The sequence below is a fragment of the Cyrtonyx montezumae genome, unplaced genomic scaffold, assembly GCF_038088225.1.
Source record: "Cyrtonyx montezumae isolate F1298 unplaced genomic scaffold, pur_monq_1.0 scaffold_17, whole genome shotgun sequence".
NCBI lineage: Eukaryota > Metazoa > Chordata > Aves > Galliformes > Odontophoridae > Cyrtonyx > Cyrtonyx montezumae.
Genome location: NW_027071903.1, coordinates 16,271,341 through 16,291,227, shown reverse-complemented (window position 1 = coordinate 16,291,227; position 19,887 = coordinate 16,271,341). Strand labels below are relative to the sequence as shown.

Here is a 19,887-nt window from a genome sequence, read left to right as displayed (position 1 = left end):
GGCTCCTAATTAGATCCTTGGGACACAGAGGTTTTCCCAGGTACAGCTTTGATTTGGAAAGAGATTTCAAAGGGCAGACATCCCTGCAAGCGTGGTGATGCAAGGCCATTCTGCCCCCCTGGTGCAGCCTCACCACTTGGAAAACAGAGGCAAATGCCTGAAACCAAAAATACGTAGATTTAACTTATTTTCTGTTTCAATTAAAGAAAAACTTCTGTTTTGCAAAGGAACCAGGTAGAGGTGACCTCCAGTATGGGGAAAAAAACCACGTCCAGCCTCTACCTGGGCACAGAGCTGCTGTCAACAACCCGTTGGCTGCAATCCTTCAGCCAATTGCTTATCCACTGAATAGTCCAGCCTTCAAACCCATATCTCCAGTTTAGAGATAAGGATGTTGTGTGGAACCATGTCACATGCCTTGCAGAAATCCAGGTAGCCGAGTTCATTACTGAGTCAGTGACCTATGGGAGCACCTTGTAAACCATTCTGGAGCTGTGCCTCTGTGCAGGACTGATGTTGACAATAAATCCCAGCAGTGACCTGATGAGGATGCAACAACCCTGATAAATATGCTCTTACAGGATGGGAACATCCTGGGAAATGCCAAGGGCCATCCTCATGTATGTATTGATTTCTCTGAGTGTATTTTTTTAAGTCTGAATGTGACTTTGGTAATTTCTTTAATTAGGCTTCTTAATGTAAGATTGCTTAAAATTAAAAGCAGCTTCTCGACCAACTTAAATTCAAGCACAATTAAGTTAAATAATGTGATAGGAAGAGACAATGAAGTAAAAGATTATTTTTGGAAGAAAGAGATAATTATTGCAGTGCAAAACCCCAGGGATGATGGATAAAATGATGGGTTTTTCTCAGTAATGTGCTCCAGTTTGAGATGCACAGTTTGATAAAGAACTTTAGCCTATGGAGGGCGGGAAGAACCTGAACACATTGCTCCAAGACAGTCTGGGGAGGCTGCTGCCAACAAGACCAGGATTTAGAGCATCTCTTTCCATAAGCCACTTATGTTGACAGGTCAGAGCAGGGCTGAGTAAAGGAGCTGACTTCCCAGAACATTAATGGATTGATAGAATATAATTCTATTAGAAGTTCATTCCAGGCACCTCTCCAGCCTGAACTGTGTAAATAATTGTGTGGGGAGCACAGCTGTGAAGAGCTTGCCACTAATCCTTATTTCCCAGGGTTGTCTGTTGTCTGTGTCATTAAGTAAACGTTCAGATGTTAAGAAACTGTGCAGTTTCGTTTGGAGGAGGACCTGGATGAACGCTGTACAGTCAGGGGGAGATGATCATTTGGAAAAGTAACATTAGAAAATTTTAATTTGAAGCAAGTAGGACCACAGGAGGAGTTGTGCTACTAATGGCTTTGGTTTCAGCAGGTAGTTCCTGGGGCCAGGATACACGATCCATTTCTGTGCTGACCCCAAAAGAAACCTGAGTGAATCTCTCTCCTCTTGTACATTAAATTCTTTTTTCTTTTTCTTTTTTTTTCCTTCTCCCTTTCCTGGCTGTCCTCCCCTCTTCCAGCAATGTGGACACAAAGGAGCTGTGTGGTGAGTATAGCCCTACATATGGCACTTTGGAAGAGTGCATGAAAACTCTTAAAAGCTAACATCAATTCTTGCCATAGAATCATTAAGGTTGGAAAGATCATCTAGTTCAGTCATCGACCCACCAGTGCCATACCACTAGACATCACTCAGTGCAACATCTGCCCTTTTCTTGAACATCTCCAGGGATGCTGGCTTCACCATATCCATGGGCAACCTGTGCCAGTTCCCTCTTAGACTGGAGGAAAAATCAAGAGTGTGGTGTATAATAGCAATAATGTGTTTGTAACTGGGAAAAACTCTGTGTCTTATAACAGGCTGCCCAAGGTGCTTCTTGGTGCACATCCTTTGAATCACAAATTAAAGAGCAAAAAGAAACACTTGTTCCACATCTCTGCAGGAGAAGAAGCTGCCAGAAAAGGAGGGAGATGAACCATCAGCTCCTGCAGGAAGCAGGAGGAAGGATCAAGGTCCAGCCTAGGCCCATTTTCTACTGCATACCAACCACTGCCCACCGTTTCTGGTGCTCTTGCTGCTCTTCCAGTAATTATTTTAATTATAAGGACTCGGTCTGGCAACAATGGAAGTTACGATGTCTCTTGGTGGCAGGTTGGGAAGCTTGTGGAGCTTCCTGACCCAGGAGAGCTCCCAGTGACAGGGCAGCTTGCAGAGCTGAGCACACCTTGAACACAAAGGTAGAGTCACCCAATTGTATAAGCACCTCCAATTTAAAATGCACTGACATTGCAGCAGCAAACAGAGCCAACAACACGAGCTGTCCTCTGGGAGGGGAGATGTATGTCATCCTGTGGTGGGCAATGTGCATCCCAGCAGCATCCCAGACGTGTGGGACCAGGAGCAGTGCTATGCAGGTCAGAAAGAGCTGCCTCCAGCTGTTCCATGAATGAATAAAGCCAAAGCTGTGGAAGTGCATAGCTGGAGGCTGCAAAAATCAGCACTTCCCCTTCCATATTATTAGTGCTATGAAGAGCCACACTCTGCCCACAGAAGCTCGTCTCTCCTGAAAAGTATTTTTTTATTTCAGGATTTATAAGAAGAGTTTTCCTCTGCCTTTAAAAATGTACACAATTTACATTTTATTTTATTTTATTTTATTTATTTTTATTTTTCCCCAAGGAGGCTAATAACAAGAGGAACAACAAAAATAAGCATGCTGCCGTGAGAACAAGCTGCTTGGCTCAGAGCAGAGCAGCAAACAGCTGCTGTCAATTACATTGTGACATTCCTATCTGTGCCAATATCTTCTTCTCCTTGGATATGTGGAGGTCTGTAAACAGCTATAGGCACGACTAATTAAGCAAAGAGAACCTAATTAGTGGGACTGTTTCCTGGAAGATATTTCTTGTTGCATTCAGTAGAGGTGTCACATAGTCTCAGTCTGAGAGCTCGGGAGCAGCACTGTTGGTACCAAGGAATAGCTTTCAGCTGCCACGTGTCAGTTGCACCCAAAGGGGTTCATCTGGTGCCTGTGCTGCCAACCAACCCCACACTGCTGTCATTGCAAACATTTGCTTTTGGGACTCTGTAACTCACAAACAAAACCACACTGTGGTTAGCAGTGGTGGAGCTATTGGCTGTGGGGGGTCACACTGTGTAGCTGTGATGTGGGCTGTGACTGAGATGAGAATCCAGGGAGAGGATGTGCAGCCAGGTCCTCAGTGGGACAAATCTGGTTGTCATTTGGATGCTTTGGCTATTGTGGTTTTGATGCTGGTATTCCACATCAATGTTGGGAGTCAATTCCACATCATGTTGGGAGTTAAAGAGGGAATGCTCTGGCAGGGAGCAGAAGAGGGGCAGAGCTGTGGAGCGGACACCTGCAGCTCTCCCTGTGCACTTTCTCTCGGGCTGCCAGAGGCGAAGTGCATGTGCTTCCCATGCAGTTTTACTACCCTAAGATTTCTCATATTTTGGATACTTTTGGATAAAACCATGACAGCATAAAACCATTTTGGATAAAACCATGACAGCTGTCAATGGAATTTTCCTTGAGATCTCTCTCTCTGTTGGAAACAAGAGGAACAAAAACAAAATGTGGTCCAATGCAGGAGTGGAGAAATAAATGAAGTGTCCTTTTTGATGGCAGCTGCTCTGCCTTACAGCTCTGTTTTACCGTGACCCAACCTTCAAAGGAACCCTTCTTATCCCTCCAGGGCAAGTTGTGTCTTATGATCAGGGCCTAGGGAGTGAAAACACTTCTGTAATCACCCTCTGGTTTTCCTTTCCATCAATAAATAGACAACGTTGTGTCATGTAGCTTCAAATTTAAGGTACCTCTGTTCTTTCAATCATGTCCTCTTTCCCCAGACTACTTTGCTGATCACATGGGAGACTATGAAGATGTCCTGGCCTCGCTGGAGTCTCTGAATCTCTCCATCCTGAAGGCAATGGACTACACCAAGCGGGTGAGTGCCCTTTGGAAGGGCAGTGTTCACACATGGCCTGGGTTAGAAGCTACAGCATGGTGTGTTTTGAGGGTCAGAGGTTAAAGAAAGAGAACTGCTTATACATTGCAGCACAAAATCAGAGATACCATGATGTATTTAGGATGTGTTTTGTATACTCCAAAGACCATGTCTTCATAAAATTTGCAGTTTCCCATTTAGAAGAGCCTGATTTTCTTGCTTTTTGTAATCCATCCCTGTGGCTGTTTGTGAGGCAGGCCGTGTGGGAAGGGCAGATCTACATTCATTAATGTCTTTCCATAATAAACAAAAGGCAAAAACTTTTGACCAGACATTGATCCATCTGAATTGATTGCAAATTTTTACCAGACATCATGAGAAGAAGAAAAAAAACCAAAACCTGCAATAGTTTATTTCCTAATTAAGTTGCTAGCTCTGCTCATGCTTCATTTACATTCATTATTAGTAAATTTTCTGGCAGTCAGATCTGCCAGCAATGCTTCAAATACATATTACCATGCTAACAGAAATCTCAGTAATGCAACTTTCTGTTTGTACTGCCTTCTACCATTGCTTCTGAATGAAAGTTCAATATATATGACTAATACTTTCCTGCACGTTGAAAGAAAAGGATGTCTCATCCCCTGCTTGTAAATTAAAAATGTGAGCATGAGGGTATCTACTTGCACAAAAGATCTGTTGCAGAACATTATTCATCATCTCAATTCACTGCCTTCATCAGAACCCTGTTTGCCCCCCTTGATTGAATAACCTGGGGCACGATTCACCTACCCTAATTGAAAAATCTGAAGGTCATCTGCCTAACCCTGACGTGTTATGGCCTTAGAGATCGGTGGAGAAGGATGGGGGGGATGCAGAGCGTTATGCACATGGGCTTTGACTCACTGGAGGTTGTGAGGCCCCTTTGTGGGCAGGAGGACAGATGTCTAAAACGAGGCAGGAGGACAGCAGCCCCAGCACTTCTCTGTTACCTTTTGTCAACCAACCTGTGCTGTTCCTCGCTGCTTTGGGCAGTCAAGCAAGGAGCTGTCAAATTAGGATTTCGTGAAAAGCATCATCCCCTGCAGTGATTTTGTGAACAAAGTGGTACAAACCTAATGAATGAATTATTCAAAAAAAATGCACTTTGTTCAAGGAAACTTGAACTGAGGGGAAAAAAAATAAAGACAGAAAGAAAAGATGGAAAATAAGCTAGTTTAGATGGGAGAGAAAACTCATCTTCAGTATTTAGGTGGCAGAGGCTTCCAGGCAGCATCAGAGTGTCCTGGCAACTTTAATTATGTGTAGCAATGCCTTAACTCTGGACATGTGTTCATAGAAATGCTCAGGATTACAGAGTTTGTGACACTTGCCTTGTGCAATCCTTTGGCCACAGGTTTGTTAATCACACAGACTCACAGCATGAACAGCAGTGCACTGCAGCTGTGCCCAGAGAGGTGTTGGTGCCCAATGGGGGCAGTTGGAAATATTTCTGATTCCCTCCCTCCCTCCTCTGTTAATAACAGTACTCTGCAAACAGTAGACAGAGCCTGACTTCCTTTGTGCCACACTTCTCATGAGAGATGCCTTATGCCCTCAGAGGAGTCAATAACCATGGCATTTAATTGCTGTTTGTATTCCTCACCTTAAAAGACAGCTGATTATTTCTTGTTCATAAGATGAGAAAGGAGCAATTCTCTCATGCTGGAGAAGCTCATAAAATATCAGCAGAGGTTAGATGCAGCAGTGGAAGGTCTCATATGGCAAAACAAGATCTGTTATTGTAATTATTTTCTGATACGGAGATGACCATGCTGCCTTCAATGACTGCCAATGACTGTGTAAAATGCAAAGTTGAATTGGAAAGAAGGGAAATTCTGAGATCTAAAAAAGCCAACATATGTTATATGTTTCTGTGTAACCCTCAGAGGATGCTTCATGGCATGGTGGGCAAATGCCAGAGCCAAAGGGACTGGGTTGTATGGAGCAAGGCATCACTGCTGGAGCCATGCTGTGCCTCCAGCTCGGTCACTGGAAAACCTGAGAGTTGATACACCACACATCCCTCTTAACAGAGTGGTGTTTTGTGAGCAAGCATTGCACCTATACCACCTTTACTACAAGATCCTTTGTTTTGGTAGGAGAACTTGCAGATCCTAAAGGTCTGCTTTCTCTAAACGGACAAAAGCTGATTCACCAACAACTTACTGTAACACAGAGACAGCCAAACAGAACTTAGATATGTTATGTTAATTTATGCAAATGTAATGCATTACAGCATCCAATTTCTGTCATGTATCCTTTCCATTGTTGAGGAAATAACCGTGTGCCTGATTTCCCTCAGGGTCTGTGAGCCCTCCTGCAGCTCTCACCCAGCACAGAAGGCCAACACAGTAGCTGATCTCACCACCAAGAGCCACCTCCAAAACCAGCAGGTTCAGAGCCAGATAATGCCTCCTCATGCCTTGCAGTTAACTTCTAGAAATAAAACAGTACTAGGCACTGTTGTGGCTTGCCCATAACCTTCTCCAGCAGCAGTGCCTGCAAAGGTACAGCCAGCACCGTGCACCACCTGCTGGTGTACATGGGAGCTAAAAAGGAGGGATGTGGGATTTGTTTTGTTTCATTGTGCAGTCCAGAGCATCAACATATTGTGCTCTTGTTTGTACTCTTACCTGCCAAAATTAACAGATATGATGCTTATTTTTTCAGTGATGACATCTCAAATCAAGCAGTCAGTAGAAATATTCCTTAAAACGATCCTTTCCCTCCTACTCTCCTTTCAGAAGAGGGTTTTACCTGATATGGTTTCTCAGGCACTGCTGTACGTTAACCAAAACCTGTTTTCCCTTTCTATGTAAGGCATGGCCTGACAGTGACACGTGGTGAATGGGTTGGTGAGAGCCAATGACCTGTCCATGTAATCTGAATGAAATAATTTTGTTCAGAAATACTGAATGATTTAAATATCTATTTTTATAGCAAGATAATTAAATGATGTGTATTTCTGTAAAAGTCGTGCAGATGTGTTTTCCAGGAATAATCTAAGAGCGTACATTCAGCCTCCCAGAAGGCATTTCCAAAGTGAATTTCAAAACAGGTTTCACCAGAAATCCTGGCAGAAGGGGGGTATTTAACTTCTGCAGGAACTGAATTTTCCCCAGCTTTCCTGCTTGGGCTCCAAAAGCAGAAATCAATACTCCATGCAGTGCCATTCTGAGCACGCTCCTTGCCAGATCATGGGGCTGTGTGCCACATTCAGCCAGGCTGCCAAGCTCAGCAGGGAGATGCAGCTTGAGAAGGGCTCTCTTGGAGCTTATTTTTAAACTATTATGTTTATGTATTACTCTTTCATCTCTGTCACTGCAAAATTCATGTTCCCCTTCTCACTGTAAGAGAGAAGAGCATCTTTTCTGGAGATTGTGCTGACCAGCTTCTTGTAGAGTAGGGTCTTCCTTCAGCAAGATTGCAGGTTACTCCAAGCTAAGTGGTGTGCTTGACACCATAGAAGGAAGAGATGCCATCCGGAGGGAACTGTACTGGCTCAGAAGTTGGCACAGGAGAACTCGATGAGGTTCAACAAGGTATTGCACTTGGGTCAGGGCCATCTCAGATATTAATATAGACTGGAAGAAGAACTCTTCTGAGAAGAACATGGGGATTTTAGAAGATGAAAAGCTGGACGTGAGACAACAGTGTGCACTTGTAGCCCAGGCTATGAACATCCTGGGCTGCATCAACAGAGGGATGGCAGCAGGGTGAGGGAGGGGGTTGTACCCCTCTACTCTGCCCTTGTATGGCCCCATCTGGAATACTGTGTATGGGCCTGGGACCTCCAGTGCAAGAGGGGCAGAGCTGTTGGAGTGAGTTTGGAGGAGGCCATGAAGATGGTCAGGGGGCTGGAGCAGCTCTCCTGTGAAAAAAGGCTGAGAGAGGTGGGCTTGATCAGTCTTGAGAAGAGAAGGGTCTGGAGAGACCTCACTGTGATCCTCCAGTACTTGAAGGGAGCATATAAGCAGGAAGGAAATCAACAGGTTACACTGGTGTATAGTGACCGGACAAGAGGAAATGACTTTAAACTAAAATAGGGGAAATATAAGTTAGGTTTATTAAGAAATTCTTTACTCAGAGGGCAGTGAGGCCCTGGCACAGCTGCCCAGGGAGCTGTGGGTGCCCCATCCCTGGAGGTGCTCAGGGCCAGGTTGGATGGGGCCCTGGTCAGACTGAGCTGGTGGGGGCACTCAGCCCACAGCAGGGGTTTGAACTAGAAGATCCTTAAGGTCACCTCCAAACAAAGCCATTCTATGGTTCTATGATTCCCTTTACCTCCCCTCCCAACCTGAAGGCTATTGCTCCTGGGGTCAAATAAGTTGTGTGGTCAGAGCACAACTACATGGATAAGGTGTAAAAATGCTATTCTATAGCATCCTATGGATCAAGATGTGTGTGCTGTATATGGGAAGTTCCTCTAATAAAAAAGGAGAAGACGTTCTGCAGTAAATTGCTCAGGAAAAGCACTGCAGGAGGAGGCAGGACTCAGATCAAGAGGAGTGACACAGAGCTGTCATCACTGGGTTCTGTCTTCCCCCAGACCCAGCCTCAAAACAGAGCAGGAGAGGGGAACCTGTGCAGTCTGGAAGAGGTCCTGAACAGCACAGTGTGATGGGATTTATAAAGGAGAAATTTTTAATCATATTTTTTAAAATCTATGCAGTTTCATAGTTCTTTTTATCTGAACAGTTGCCTCATTTGGTTTCCCCCCTGTTTCAGGAAGGCTGAGAGTCTTTCATATGGTAATGTTCTCATTTATGAAATATTTAAGTGTCTTTTCTCCTCAGGTTTCTGCTACTGATTACATGTCAGGCAGTCAGCTCTTGGCCTCTGCTTCTGAAGGGAGTTAAGAGTATGGAGCAGGGAAGGAGCAAGAGAAAGGTCTCAGTGTTATTGTTATTACAAGAAAAAAATATCTTGGAAGAAAACAGGCAATTATAAGCAAGGAATTAGAATCATTGTTCTGAGGCAGCATTGCTCTTCACAGCTGATTTGTGAAGTGTTGGATGGGTAGGAGATAATCCTGCTGTCACCTAGGGGGAGGTTGGGCAGAGGTGCCTCATGGCCATGCCAATAGGTTTTGCTGGGTTTTGCTGTTGAATTGCCTTTTTTTTTTTTTTTTGTCTTTTTTTTTCTTTTTTTGTTAAGAAACGGAGGAAAGGAATTGGCTTTGGTCTTACTCAAGCAGCCTCATCAGTTCAGTGCTTGGCTCTATTGGTGTGCTTCGGCTTGGGTCGGTGTTCTTAGCAACTGGAGAGGCTGCCAGGTCCCCAAGCCCAGCAAATGGCACCCAGTTTGGCCATTGTCACCCAAAGGCAGTGCTGGGAATGCTGGGACTCAGTGCTGATGCTCTGCAAGGCCAAGAGCTGCAGTGGGGCTCTCAGCACCCGTGAGCATCATTTATATTTCACATTCTGGAATCTTAATGAGCTGAACAGTGACCTTTAGAAATGCCAGCATGGAAGCTTTGAGATATTTAACTACATGGACAATCTCATTTTTCAGCAATTTGATAACTGCAGGAATATGGTTACAGGAGCTCTATTTTGGGGACCAGTTTGCAACACCAGTGAGGGAGGTTTGGCTCCACAGTGTTAGCAGCTCAAGGCACCAAAATCACAGCCTGGGGTTCCACAGGCAGGAGGCAAGGTGCTTTCATCTGTTCCAGAATTTCAGGCTGCAGAGAAAATGTACTCTTATGTAGTCTCAGGGGAGACTGAAGCCCAGCATAGCATGAAGTGGGGTTCAGCATCTCCTGTCAGACTTCTGCCTCTACAATTCTTTCCTCTAATACAAACACAGATCTGTTGCTAATTAGCACCGTCAGACCAGGCTTGCTAGCACAATACTGTGCAGTAGGGCAGCATCTCTGGTGCCAAAGCCTTTCTAGCATTGAACTAATGATCCAGCTGGATGAAAAAAGAAGCCTTCTGAGATACATCCCTCCAGGGTCTCCTGTCACAAAGCAGCAATTATTGTATTATCCCCATAAATATTATAAATTTCCAGGCAAAAGAAGAAGGAAATATCTCTTTGGGGTGGAATTAATAAGACTAAACTTCATTACATCTCCCTAGGACAAGTTAACAAATGTTTTAATAAGACCATGGGAAGGATTCCTCTGGAGCTGGTCACCTTAATGACTTGTTTTCACAACACAGAAGGGGTCATTTGCTCCAACACAGCCAGAGAGATTGCCTAGGAGCTCTGAACACACTCCTGAGTACATATGTCACAGCTGGGCTGGCAGACACAGTTGTCCATTAAATGGGGGGAAAAAGAGAAAAAAATCATCAATTTTCATTTCAGAGCTATTGGTCTCAGACCCATGTGGGACACCTCATATTTGTAGAGGCCTCAAAAGCACCGAGGTGTTAGTGGAAGTAAAGAACTGGTGTTAGGGGGGAAACAAGGGTGGCCATGAGGGAGCACTTCCTGGGATGCCAGCTCTGCCTTCTGAGCTTCTTGGCCCATTCCCTGTACCTGCAGCTTTATAGCTGTTCAGGTTTTCAAAAGCACAGTTAAGAAAGTCATCCTGAAATCATTTATAACACACCAGGATTCTAATAGCTCTGCAAACAGATGTTTACATCAGCAGCAAGCAGCTGCTTTTTGAGTTCCCTCGTGTCTAACCTGATGGCTTATCTGTACCACAAAGATATGGTTCTTCTGGTTCCTCCTGTGGAGACAGCAGCATCTCGGTGCTGTGGGTTTTCACTGACCACCATATCAAACCAGTGGCTCACAGGAGAGGACAGATAAACTTCTCAGGATGAACGCTGGCACAAGCAAAACCTTTGGAAACACCACGGTGAGAAGATCTGTGGCTCATTAAGAGCTGACCATTACTTTTCTACTTCTTCATTGGGCAATAGGTCATCTGGTGTCCCAGGGCAGAGAACAGCAAGGCAGAGATAAAGTGTGTGTATAGTCCATGCCTTCTTAAAACCTTCTATTTTCCAAAAGGAGCAGGCTTATGTGCCTGACTTGATGAGAAATTGTTAGGTGGTGCTAGTAGGATGCAAGCAGTGGGGTCCTGGAGGGCAGCAGGAAATTGGGGGCAATTTGCAGCACAGCTCTTGGTTTGTTTGATCAATTCATTTCCAGCCTTGTAACAGAGACTGTGCACAGCTCAGGCTTTGCTTTCAGCTGGGGAAAACTGCAGAGGGGCTCATCACTGCCCCAGTGACACCCCAGCACCTGCAATCAGAGCAGGGCTGGTTGCTGGGGCTTAATCAGAATTCGTCTGTAATTTTAGCCGTGCCTGATTAATGTATTTATGCCTTGGTTTTAACAGGCTCCCATGTGCAAGGCCCTAGGGAAGAATCAGCAGTGAGCGGGAAATGATGAAGAATTGGGTTCAGATCCCAAATGCAATTATATGTTTTTGCCGAGGAGATTTGTCAGTTTAATACCCCTCCTTAGCATGAGTGTATGAAGTGGGAGATCGTTCAGAAATTCAGGAACATTCGGGAATGCTGAATCTATCCTTCCCCCGCCCCAAGCCCCCCTCCAAATGCTCAGCAAATGTTCCCACACCATGTCCTTGGGCCTCCCAGTGAAAACCATTTAATTTCCCCCACTGAAGCCCTCTCTGGGGACACCTGCTCCTTTTCACAGCAGCATAGATGAGCAACTGGGATTCTTCTGGATGTTTTTGCTGGGCTGTTCTCACAAACTGGGCAGCCCAGGCTGGCACAGGATTTTGCCATTGCTCTTCCTGTCCTACCCACTTACACCAGGTGGGCTCTATAGGTATGGCCCCAGCACCCCACTCAGCCTTTCTTTTCTGCTGACAGTTGTTCACCAAACACTGATGGGTGGTGAACATCATGTGGTGTGGCTTTCTTGGGCTGATGTTGGAGCAGCTAGGCTGGGGTGAGACCAGTTGGACTGCTGTTGGACTGGCTGGGCTGGTGTCAGTCTGGTTGGGTTTGGGTCAGTCTGGCTGTGTTGGTTTCAGTCTGCTTGGGCTGGTGTTGGTAGAGTTGTGCTCATGGCCCATGGGAGGTGGGAGGAGAACATGGCAGAGCAGCAGGAGGGCTGTGCTGGTGAAGAGACTCCAAGTGCTTTAAGAATATCAGTTGTGCCAGGAAAACTTTGTTTAATTATTTCCCCTCTCTAGAGGGTTTGGATTACTGGGGGAGTCCCTAGCACATAGAAGTACCAAAAAAAAGGAAAGAAAAAAGAAAAAAAGATGCAATTTGCTCAATTTAAACCAACAGAGACAAATCTCTTAGAAAACCTCTTTGAGGCTGAACAAGGCGAGACGGAACTGTTTGGAGCTGGGATGAAGTAAAGGTAGTTTCACTGCCTCATTTGAGTTAATTTATCAGTGACTACCACCAGACTGAGCTGAGTGTCACCGTGCTGTCCCTGCCCACAGGTGTATGAGAGTGGCAGCAATGTGGACCAGTTTGTCACCCGCTTCCTGCTGAAGGAGACGGCCAACCAGACCCAGTCACTGCTGAGCTCCGTAGAGAGCGCCGTGGATGCCATTGATGAGCAGACCAACCCCTCCAGGTCGGCCGCTGCCCCGTCCCCTCCATCCTTGCTTCTCTGCTGGTCTCATTATGAGGGGCTTTTATAGGGTCATATAAACACCCCTTGAGGGGGTGATGGGACAAAGAACCTGGTGGAGCAGCTTCCCCAGGAGCTCTTGGTGCTTTCCTCTGAGCAAAGCCACCTCTGGGACCTGCTGGCTGTGTCTGGGGTGTGCTGGGACAGTCCATGATGTCTCCATCCTCATCTCCATTCCATCCCATTCCCACTCTCTCCCCCGTCATATCACTGTTCATCCCCACCCCCATCCCTGACCTACCACAGGAGAGAACCTGGGGAAGGTGGAAGAGACTTGCTTTGAGATTAATCTTAGCCAGGGCTGAAATACTGAGAGATATCTGCAGCACTGCCCAAACAGCCCCATCTGGGGGCACTATCAAGTGGCTCTGCCATGCCCAGACCAAGAGGGCTAGAGGTGCTGGGGTGTCCCTGGGCTGTACTGAGTGGAGTGCACCGGGTGTCCATTGGTTTCATCTCCCCATTGTGGAAGGCTCCAGACCTTGACCAGAGGGCTGTGAAACACCAGCCTGGCAGTGCCCGGCCCATCTCCAGCACCCACTCCCTTGCAGGCAGTGCCCTGGCCCAGCTGGCCTCACATTGATGGAGCCCTGGCACGACAGTCCTGTGCCTAGCTACACACCCACCAGCCAGATTGTGCCCCGGGGCCACAGGAAGAGCAGCCAGAGTGGTGAGTGGACATACCTTCCACTGCCCCAGCAGCCTGCAGCAGCACATTCCCAGGTGTTGGGTGGATGCCCACAGGCACCTCTTGCTGTGTGTCCCCACAGGTGCCCCTGAGCCCAGGCAGGATGGGCTGGAGGGGCAGATCGGCAGGCTGGCTGCGCTCATCAGCAGGCTGGAGGACAAGGTAGGGACTGTGCTTGCTCGGCATTGCCCCAGCCACCTCCACCATTGGCAAGAGTGCCATGGAGGTGAAGCCTCTTGCAGAGGCAGTCTTACTCCATCTAGGGACAGGCAGAGGGAATACCAAGGTGCCAGATGTTTCTGAAACCCTCGAGGTTTACCCAACGCTTTCAGAGCAGAAGGGTATGGGACAGTGATTTCCCTTGGGAGAAATGGGTTGGCAATTTGGGGCCATTCTAGGGCTGACGTGGTGATGTGGAGCCATGTGCCAGGTCCCTGGCCTAGACCTCACCAAGGTCTCCATTGTGCCATGTGCCTTCAGATGCCAACTCTCACCTGGTGATTCCCATGGGCACCAGGCTGGGCTCTTCCAAGCATCCTAGTGTTCCCAGGGCAGGAAGTGACTTCCATTCCCCTCCTCTCTTATGGGGCACTGCTGCCCCCAAACCATTGTAATGCTCCTCCTGCACCAGGGCTCCTTCAGTGGCTGCTCCCAAGCAGTGGACAGCAAAGGCACACACTGCCTCATCCTCCCTTTCCCCTTTGCAGACTCTCTGGTTTGACCTGCACCAGCGGCTGTCGGACAGCGAGAGCACAGCTTGTGCGGTGAGCATGTGGCTGTCCCACCCTCATCACCCCATGGTGTCCCTGGGGGGGGGATGCTGTACACATTGGGTCTCACATGTTGCTCTGACCCCTCTCCCAGTACCTCCTCCTGGTGCGGGATGAGATGACAGTGTCACACAAGCACCTGGGCGAGTTCTGCAGCTCCCTGAAGCAGTACCTGAAGAGCGTGGCCGGGAAGAGGGACTGCTTCCAGTGGGTACCCAGGGGAGGCACCGGGGGATGGGGTCAGTGGGAGGTTGAGGTGCTGGGAGCTGGGGGCGCCCTCAGTGGCTGCAAGGACAGCAGCTGGGGGTGCCCCCATGGGGAGGCTGTGGGTGTTCCCCCAACAGTTCACCCTACCCCCACCACTGCCAGCGTCACTGCGGTCAAGCTGCCCGACGGAGTCACCTTCATTGTCTATGAGTTTTGGGAGACCGAGGAGGACTGGAAGAGGTAGAGAGGGATGAGTGGGTAGCTGCCAGTTGAGGGGGTTGGAAAAGCTTTGAGGGGTGGGAGCAGGGCTTGGCTGAGCCAGTGCCTTGGGCATGTGGGGGGGGTCTGCTGTCCACTTCCTGGTGGCAGGAGTGGGGGTCCCAGGGATGTGTCTGCAGGGTTCAGGCAGTCCAGATGGATAAGTGGGGTTGGGTGGTCATGGGATGGGGGAGAATGGGGATGCTCAGGGGGAGGGCACAGGGAGGAGAGGTCCGCCTTCTTTCCCTCAGAGGAAGCTGTGTGGGATGATCTGGGGGGTCAAGATGGTAACTCTGGGCTGTGACACACCGCAGGCACCTGCAGAGTGCCACCTACAAGGGCTTCCAGCACGTCAAGGTGGATGCACTGAGCCAGCCCGAGGCCGTTTCTAGCGTGGCTGTGCCAGGTAGGACCTAGGGTGGGGGCAGGACCCCGGGTGGGGGCACAAGCAGCCCCTGGGCAGTGGGGAGCACAGTTGGTGGAGCTGAGGGGATGCATGCTGGGCTGACATTGGGTGATTCCAGATGATTTCTTCCTGCAGCCGCCTGGTGCACCCTGAGCCAAGACTGACAGTGTGGGGACCTGGCTGTGCCCCCAACCCCCTGCCAGGCACTGTCCCCCCCCTATTGTGTTGGCTGAAGGGAGGTGAGATTGTCACCTGTCTGCAGCAAAGGAACCCCCCTTGTCTCCTGTCAGCAGCACCTTACCCTCAGCTGCCCCCCTCCTGGGGCACCTCTCCCTACATGGGGTGAGCTCTTTGGGGCCCAGGAGGGGGTGGTGATGAGGTGGATATGGTAGGAGCAGACCCCTCGGTGTGCAGGAGGGGACTTTGGTGGGTAGAACTGGCACATGGGATGGAGAAGGGATGGAGATGTGAGGGGGACATGGGGCCGCAGTAGGGTGGAGGCAGGTGCCTTGCAAGCCTGGGGGGGGCTGCTCCCCCAGCCCCAGGGTCTGTAAATCCATGTGTGCCTGTCGGTCTGTCTGCCTGTCTGCACATCCTGCCCCATCCTGCCCAGCCTCGTGTGGGAATGTGAGGGCCTTGCAAGTTGACCCCCCTCTACCTAAGCATTTATTAATAATAGAACAACAGAACTGAAGATTCTGAATAAACCATGATGGAAGCCAGTTGCAGTGTGGCTGTGTCTGGGATAGGGTGGTGGGGGACATGGGAGGACACAGGGGTGCACATCCCCTCAACGCAGCAGACCCATCACGGCCAGGGCAGCGCTCTGCCCACACACGAAGGTGCCCCCCAGCACAGAGAGGACACCCCAGGTGATGAGCACAGCCCTGTGGAGACAACAGGGAGAGCAGTGGGACAAGGCCCCTGCTTCAGCTATGGGTCTCCGCAGTGTCCCGTGCTGCTCCAGCTCCTGTGCAATGACAAACAACACCTGGTCAGAAGCCTGGCAGCCACCCCCTAAGATGTCCTCATTGTCCTCACTGCCACTGCAGCAGACTCACAGTGGCTACCAGGGCCAACCTGAGCCCCCCAGGTGTGACACTTACCCCCAAGCTGTGCTGCTGCTCCATCATGGGGTCACCAGCGCCGGGTGGGCGAGGAGCACAGAAAGGGGTGGGGGTCACCTCCCCAAACTGCCCCAGACACTACCCAGGCATAGCAATGGGGACACAATGCCTAGGAAGCACCCAAGGGCCACCCTTCACTAAATACCTAGCCTCTCTGGCCCCCCAGCATCTCAAACCCAAATCCCAGGGCTGCAGTCCCCTGCAGGCATATCCCTGGCACGTGGGACATCCCCTGATAACCTGGGCTTCTCCCCGAAACCATCACAACCCTGATGTATGGACACACCCCTGACTATTGGGCACCTCCCTAGTGTGTGGGCACATCTGTGGTACTCTGATGCCTGGACGCATCTCTGATATCTGAGCACATTCCCACTGTGTGGGCACCTCTCCAAGACCTGGGCATATCCCTGGTACACTGTCATCCCTGACACCCAGGCACACCCACGATGCCCATGCACATCCCTCATACCTGAGTGCACCCATGATGCCCTCCCTATACTGGGAAATGACCCCACACCAACTTCTCCAACCCATCAGAGCCTTCATGTCCCACATTAAGTGCTGCTCCAAATCCCATCCCTCCCTCCACATGGGGCTCCCACCCCATCACGCATATTCCCACAGGGACCCCATGCCCCAGCCATCAACCAGGAGGACCCTGTGCCCCATGCCCTGTACCACCCCCAAGCCTGCACTCACTTTTTGGGCGCCCCAATGGCTTGTGTCCCCGTCATGCACACCAGGCACAGCCCTGCCACAAGCACACATGCTCAGCTCCAACCTCGTGTTTAGAGAGCCCCCAGGAACAAGGCCACAAGGGCCCTGCAGCTCCCCATCCCACTCCCTCCCTATGCTTGCCTGGGAAGATGAAGATGAAGAACGCACTGATGCCACCAATGAGCTCGATGACCTTGCCAATGTCAGGGACGAACAAGGCGATGGCGAGTGTGGCAGCCATCCATGAGATGGTCAGTGCCACACGGCTTTGCCACTCATGCCCTTCAGATGCCAGTGTGGCCCCAAGCTTGGGGTGTGCCCACAGGTCCTGCACCACTGACCTGGGCAGTGAGGACAGCTTAGGTACTGGAGGGGCACGGGAGGGACTGAGGGGATAGGGATGGCCCAGCAGTGCCCACTCACCGTCCCAGCAGCACCACAATGGGGTAGATGGTGACAATGGAGACACCAAACAGCAGGCGGGCAACAATAACAACGGGGTCGTTCCCAGGGTAGGACATCAAGATGTCGGGAGCCACATCCTCACCAAAGGTCAGGTAGCCATAGAGCCCTGCAAGCCGAGAGTTGGCCATGGGCTGTCACCAGGGAGGGGATAACAACGCCCCATACCACCAGCAGAAATGGGGTACAGAGGCGGGAAGGAGGGACCCACAGACCCCCAGGAAGTGGTGGTACTGGGGTTACCAGTGAGGGAGTAGATGAGAAGGCAGATGAGCATGGAGAGCACAGAGACGGCCACCCAGTGGGAGAAGCTCTGGTTGCGCATGCTGCTGTAGATGGCCACACAGGCCTCGTGGCACTGCAAGGGGACAGCACAGCCAGCTCCCCTCATGCAGCAGCCCACGGCGGTGTTCCCAGGGACACCTTCTGCCCTGCAGCTTCCCACAGGAAACCCGTCCCAACAGCGCCCTTTGGATGGGGACATACCTGGAACCCGAAACAGATGGTGGGGATGACGCTGAACATGGAAGCCCAGGAGGAGGCCCTGTGACACAGCAAGGAGGAAGAGCAAAATAAGACGAGGTCCCGGTGGCATCGGCCTTCCCCCCGCGGAACCCCCCGCCTGCTCGTCTGGGGCCGCTTCCTCTGTTGTGCCACGGCTGGAGCGGGCCAGGGGGACGACGGCGCTGCGTTACCTGGGGGGACGGGCGGCCTGCGGGGGTCCCAGGCTCCCATCCTGCAGGCGGTACTTGAGCACGATGACCAGCGTCAGGTAGCAGGCGGCCAGCGTGCCCAGGATGCTGCGGGGACGCGGCCGTCAGGGGGCGGGCGGGGATCAGGGCCCGGGACGGGCGCTGCGGGCGGCCGTCCCAGCGCAGGACGGCTGTGGGCGCGGGGAGATGGGGCCGTACCTGGAGTGCTTTTGGAAGCCGATTTCCCGGGGCACGGACAGCGGGAAGATGACCAAGCCGCAGAGCACCGGGAGGGTGAAGCGCTGATCCACGTACCACGGGGGGCCCTCGGCGAGCGCGCCGGGCGGGTACAGCGAATCGCACACTGCGGGGAGGAGGCGGCTGCTCCCAGCACGGGCAGCGCCTCAGCACCCCTCAGCCCCCAGGAGCTCACGTTTCTCCAGCTGGTCGCCCACCACCCGCAGCAGGGCCACGGCGATCATGAAGAGGTTGAGGAGGAAGCAGAGCTCGCAGAGTCTCCCCGCCGCTGGGCCGCACAACTCCCGCACCACGCCTTGGTAGGTGGGCTGGGCGCTGAGTGCCGCCGCGTAGCCCAGCACCACCAGCCCGCTCACCAGGAACACCAGCGAGCCCTGCGGGACACAGCGGGAGGCACGGCCCCGCACGGAGACGCGCAGGGGATGTGTGGGTCAGCCTCAGTGCCAACCCGTCCTCCTGGCCGTGGCCCCAGGGAGAAGGGGGAAGGAGGAGGAGAAAGAGTTCTGCGGTCCTTTGGGGTTGGATTGGGGTTTTCAGGGTATGCAGGGGACCAACAATGAAAACATGCTTTAGGTCGAGCTACAAGTTGACTTCAGTGTAAAAGGTGCAAAGGGTGGTAGCGGTTTTTGCAGCCTTTGTCCTGGCATGGGGTCTGCACGCCTCGTGGCAGGAAGGGCCCTGGAGCCGCGGTGACAAACATGCTGTGAGAAGTTTAACTCCTGCTGTCAACCGGATCCCGCTTCAGCCACAACCTCAGCTTCCTTTTGGGCACCGTTTCCAAGATCCCAGAAGAGCTGGGAATGCCCAAACAGGCTCTACCAACACTGCATCCTCCCTGTCCTCATCCCTGTTACCATCCTTCTCCCCATCCCCATCCCAACCCTCACCCTTGTCCATCCCCATTCCCACCCCCATCCCGGAGCTACCCCTTTGGGCATCCCCCATTCCCTTACCAGCTCCACCAGGATGGCAGGCAGGGCACCCCCAGCCTTGCTGAACGCCCAGGGGAAGCTGAGCAGCCCGGCACCCAGTGCAGACTTGAGCATGATGAAGACGGCGCCAGCAGAGGAGAGCCCAGCGCTGTCCGTGTTCTGCAGCCCCAGCAGTGGTTGGCCCTCGCCTCCCTCCATCTCCTAGTGGCCCTGGAGGGGACTGGGCTGGGTCAGAGAAACATGTTCCACTCTGTCCCACTCTAGCAGTCCCCATGGGGGCGGGAGCGGGGCTCTGACCCCCGCCTCCATGAAGGATGGCAGGGAGGCACTACAGGGGGACTCCCCCAAGACCACCCAAGGGAATGGGCATTATCCCCAGTCTGGGGACCCAGGGACAAGGGGCCCATCCCCTGAAGGGGGTGGATATGCCTTGGCTTGGTGCAAATGCCCCTGCAAGATTGACACATGTCACCAGCCACAGGCTCAAAGCACAGGGTCCCCAGCACCAGCTGACAGCCCCTAATGCATTTTTGATTTCCCAAGTATGTGGCCCTCTGATCTCAGTAAGATGGATAAAGAGACTTTAATCAGCTGCTAGGAGGAATTAGGGATGGCTAATTGTGCCTGCCACCTTCATTACATCTCAGCTGCCTATGGGGCTTAGAACCATTTAAAAGGGTCTTCCAGACCTTCATTAGTTGCACACCAAAGGTTTTGGGAATAATTGGCCCCTATGATCTAGA

The 19,887-nt window shown here is 50.9% G+C and overlaps 2 protein-coding genes across 3 annotated transcripts in view; one reads left to right on the top strand and one right to left on the bottom strand.

Annotated features, from left to right (window-relative positions):
* NECAB2 (N-terminal EF-hand calcium binding protein 2) overlaps nt 1–15,485 on the top strand; it is a 48,104-nt gene extending 32,619 nt beyond the window's left edge. The window contains exons 4-13 of one of the 2 annotated variants that reach the window (XM_065733516.1): nt 1,545–1,570; nt 3,896–3,993; nt 12,431–12,567; nt 13,176–13,294; nt 13,395–13,474; nt 14,020–14,076; nt 14,177–14,289; nt 14,452–14,529; nt 14,862–14,953; nt 15,089–15,485. In XM_065733516.1, coding sequence (XP_065589588.1) covers nt 1,545–1,570; nt 3,896–3,993; nt 12,431–12,567; nt 13,176–13,294; nt 13,395–13,474; nt 14,020–14,076; nt 14,177–14,289; nt 14,452–14,529; nt 14,862–14,953; nt 15,089–15,117 — 829 coding nt within the window. In that variant the 3' untranslated portion in view covers nt 15,118–15,485. Of the gene's footprint in view, nt 1–1,544; nt 1,571–3,895; nt 3,994–12,430; nt 12,568–13,175; nt 13,295–13,394; nt 13,475–14,019; nt 14,290–14,451; nt 14,530–14,861 lie in introns of both variants that reach the window. The other variant, XR_010622014.1, reaches the window with a different exon arrangement.
* Nucleotides 15,486–15,667: 182 nt separating this feature from the next.
* Nucleotides 15,668–19,342, bottom strand: SLC38A8 (solute carrier family 38 member 8). Its single transcript, XM_065734217.1, is given in 11 exon segments — nt 15,668–15,840; nt 16,783–16,834; nt 16,942–17,141; nt 17,224–17,396; nt 17,431–17,494; nt 17,496–17,620; nt 17,749–17,806; nt 17,958–18,062; nt 18,174–18,318; nt 18,388–18,586; nt 19,166–19,342. Coding segments are annotated over 11 exon segments (1,395 nt in total). The 3' UTR covers nt 15,668–15,743.
* Nucleotides 19,343–19,887: the final 545 nt, after the last annotated feature.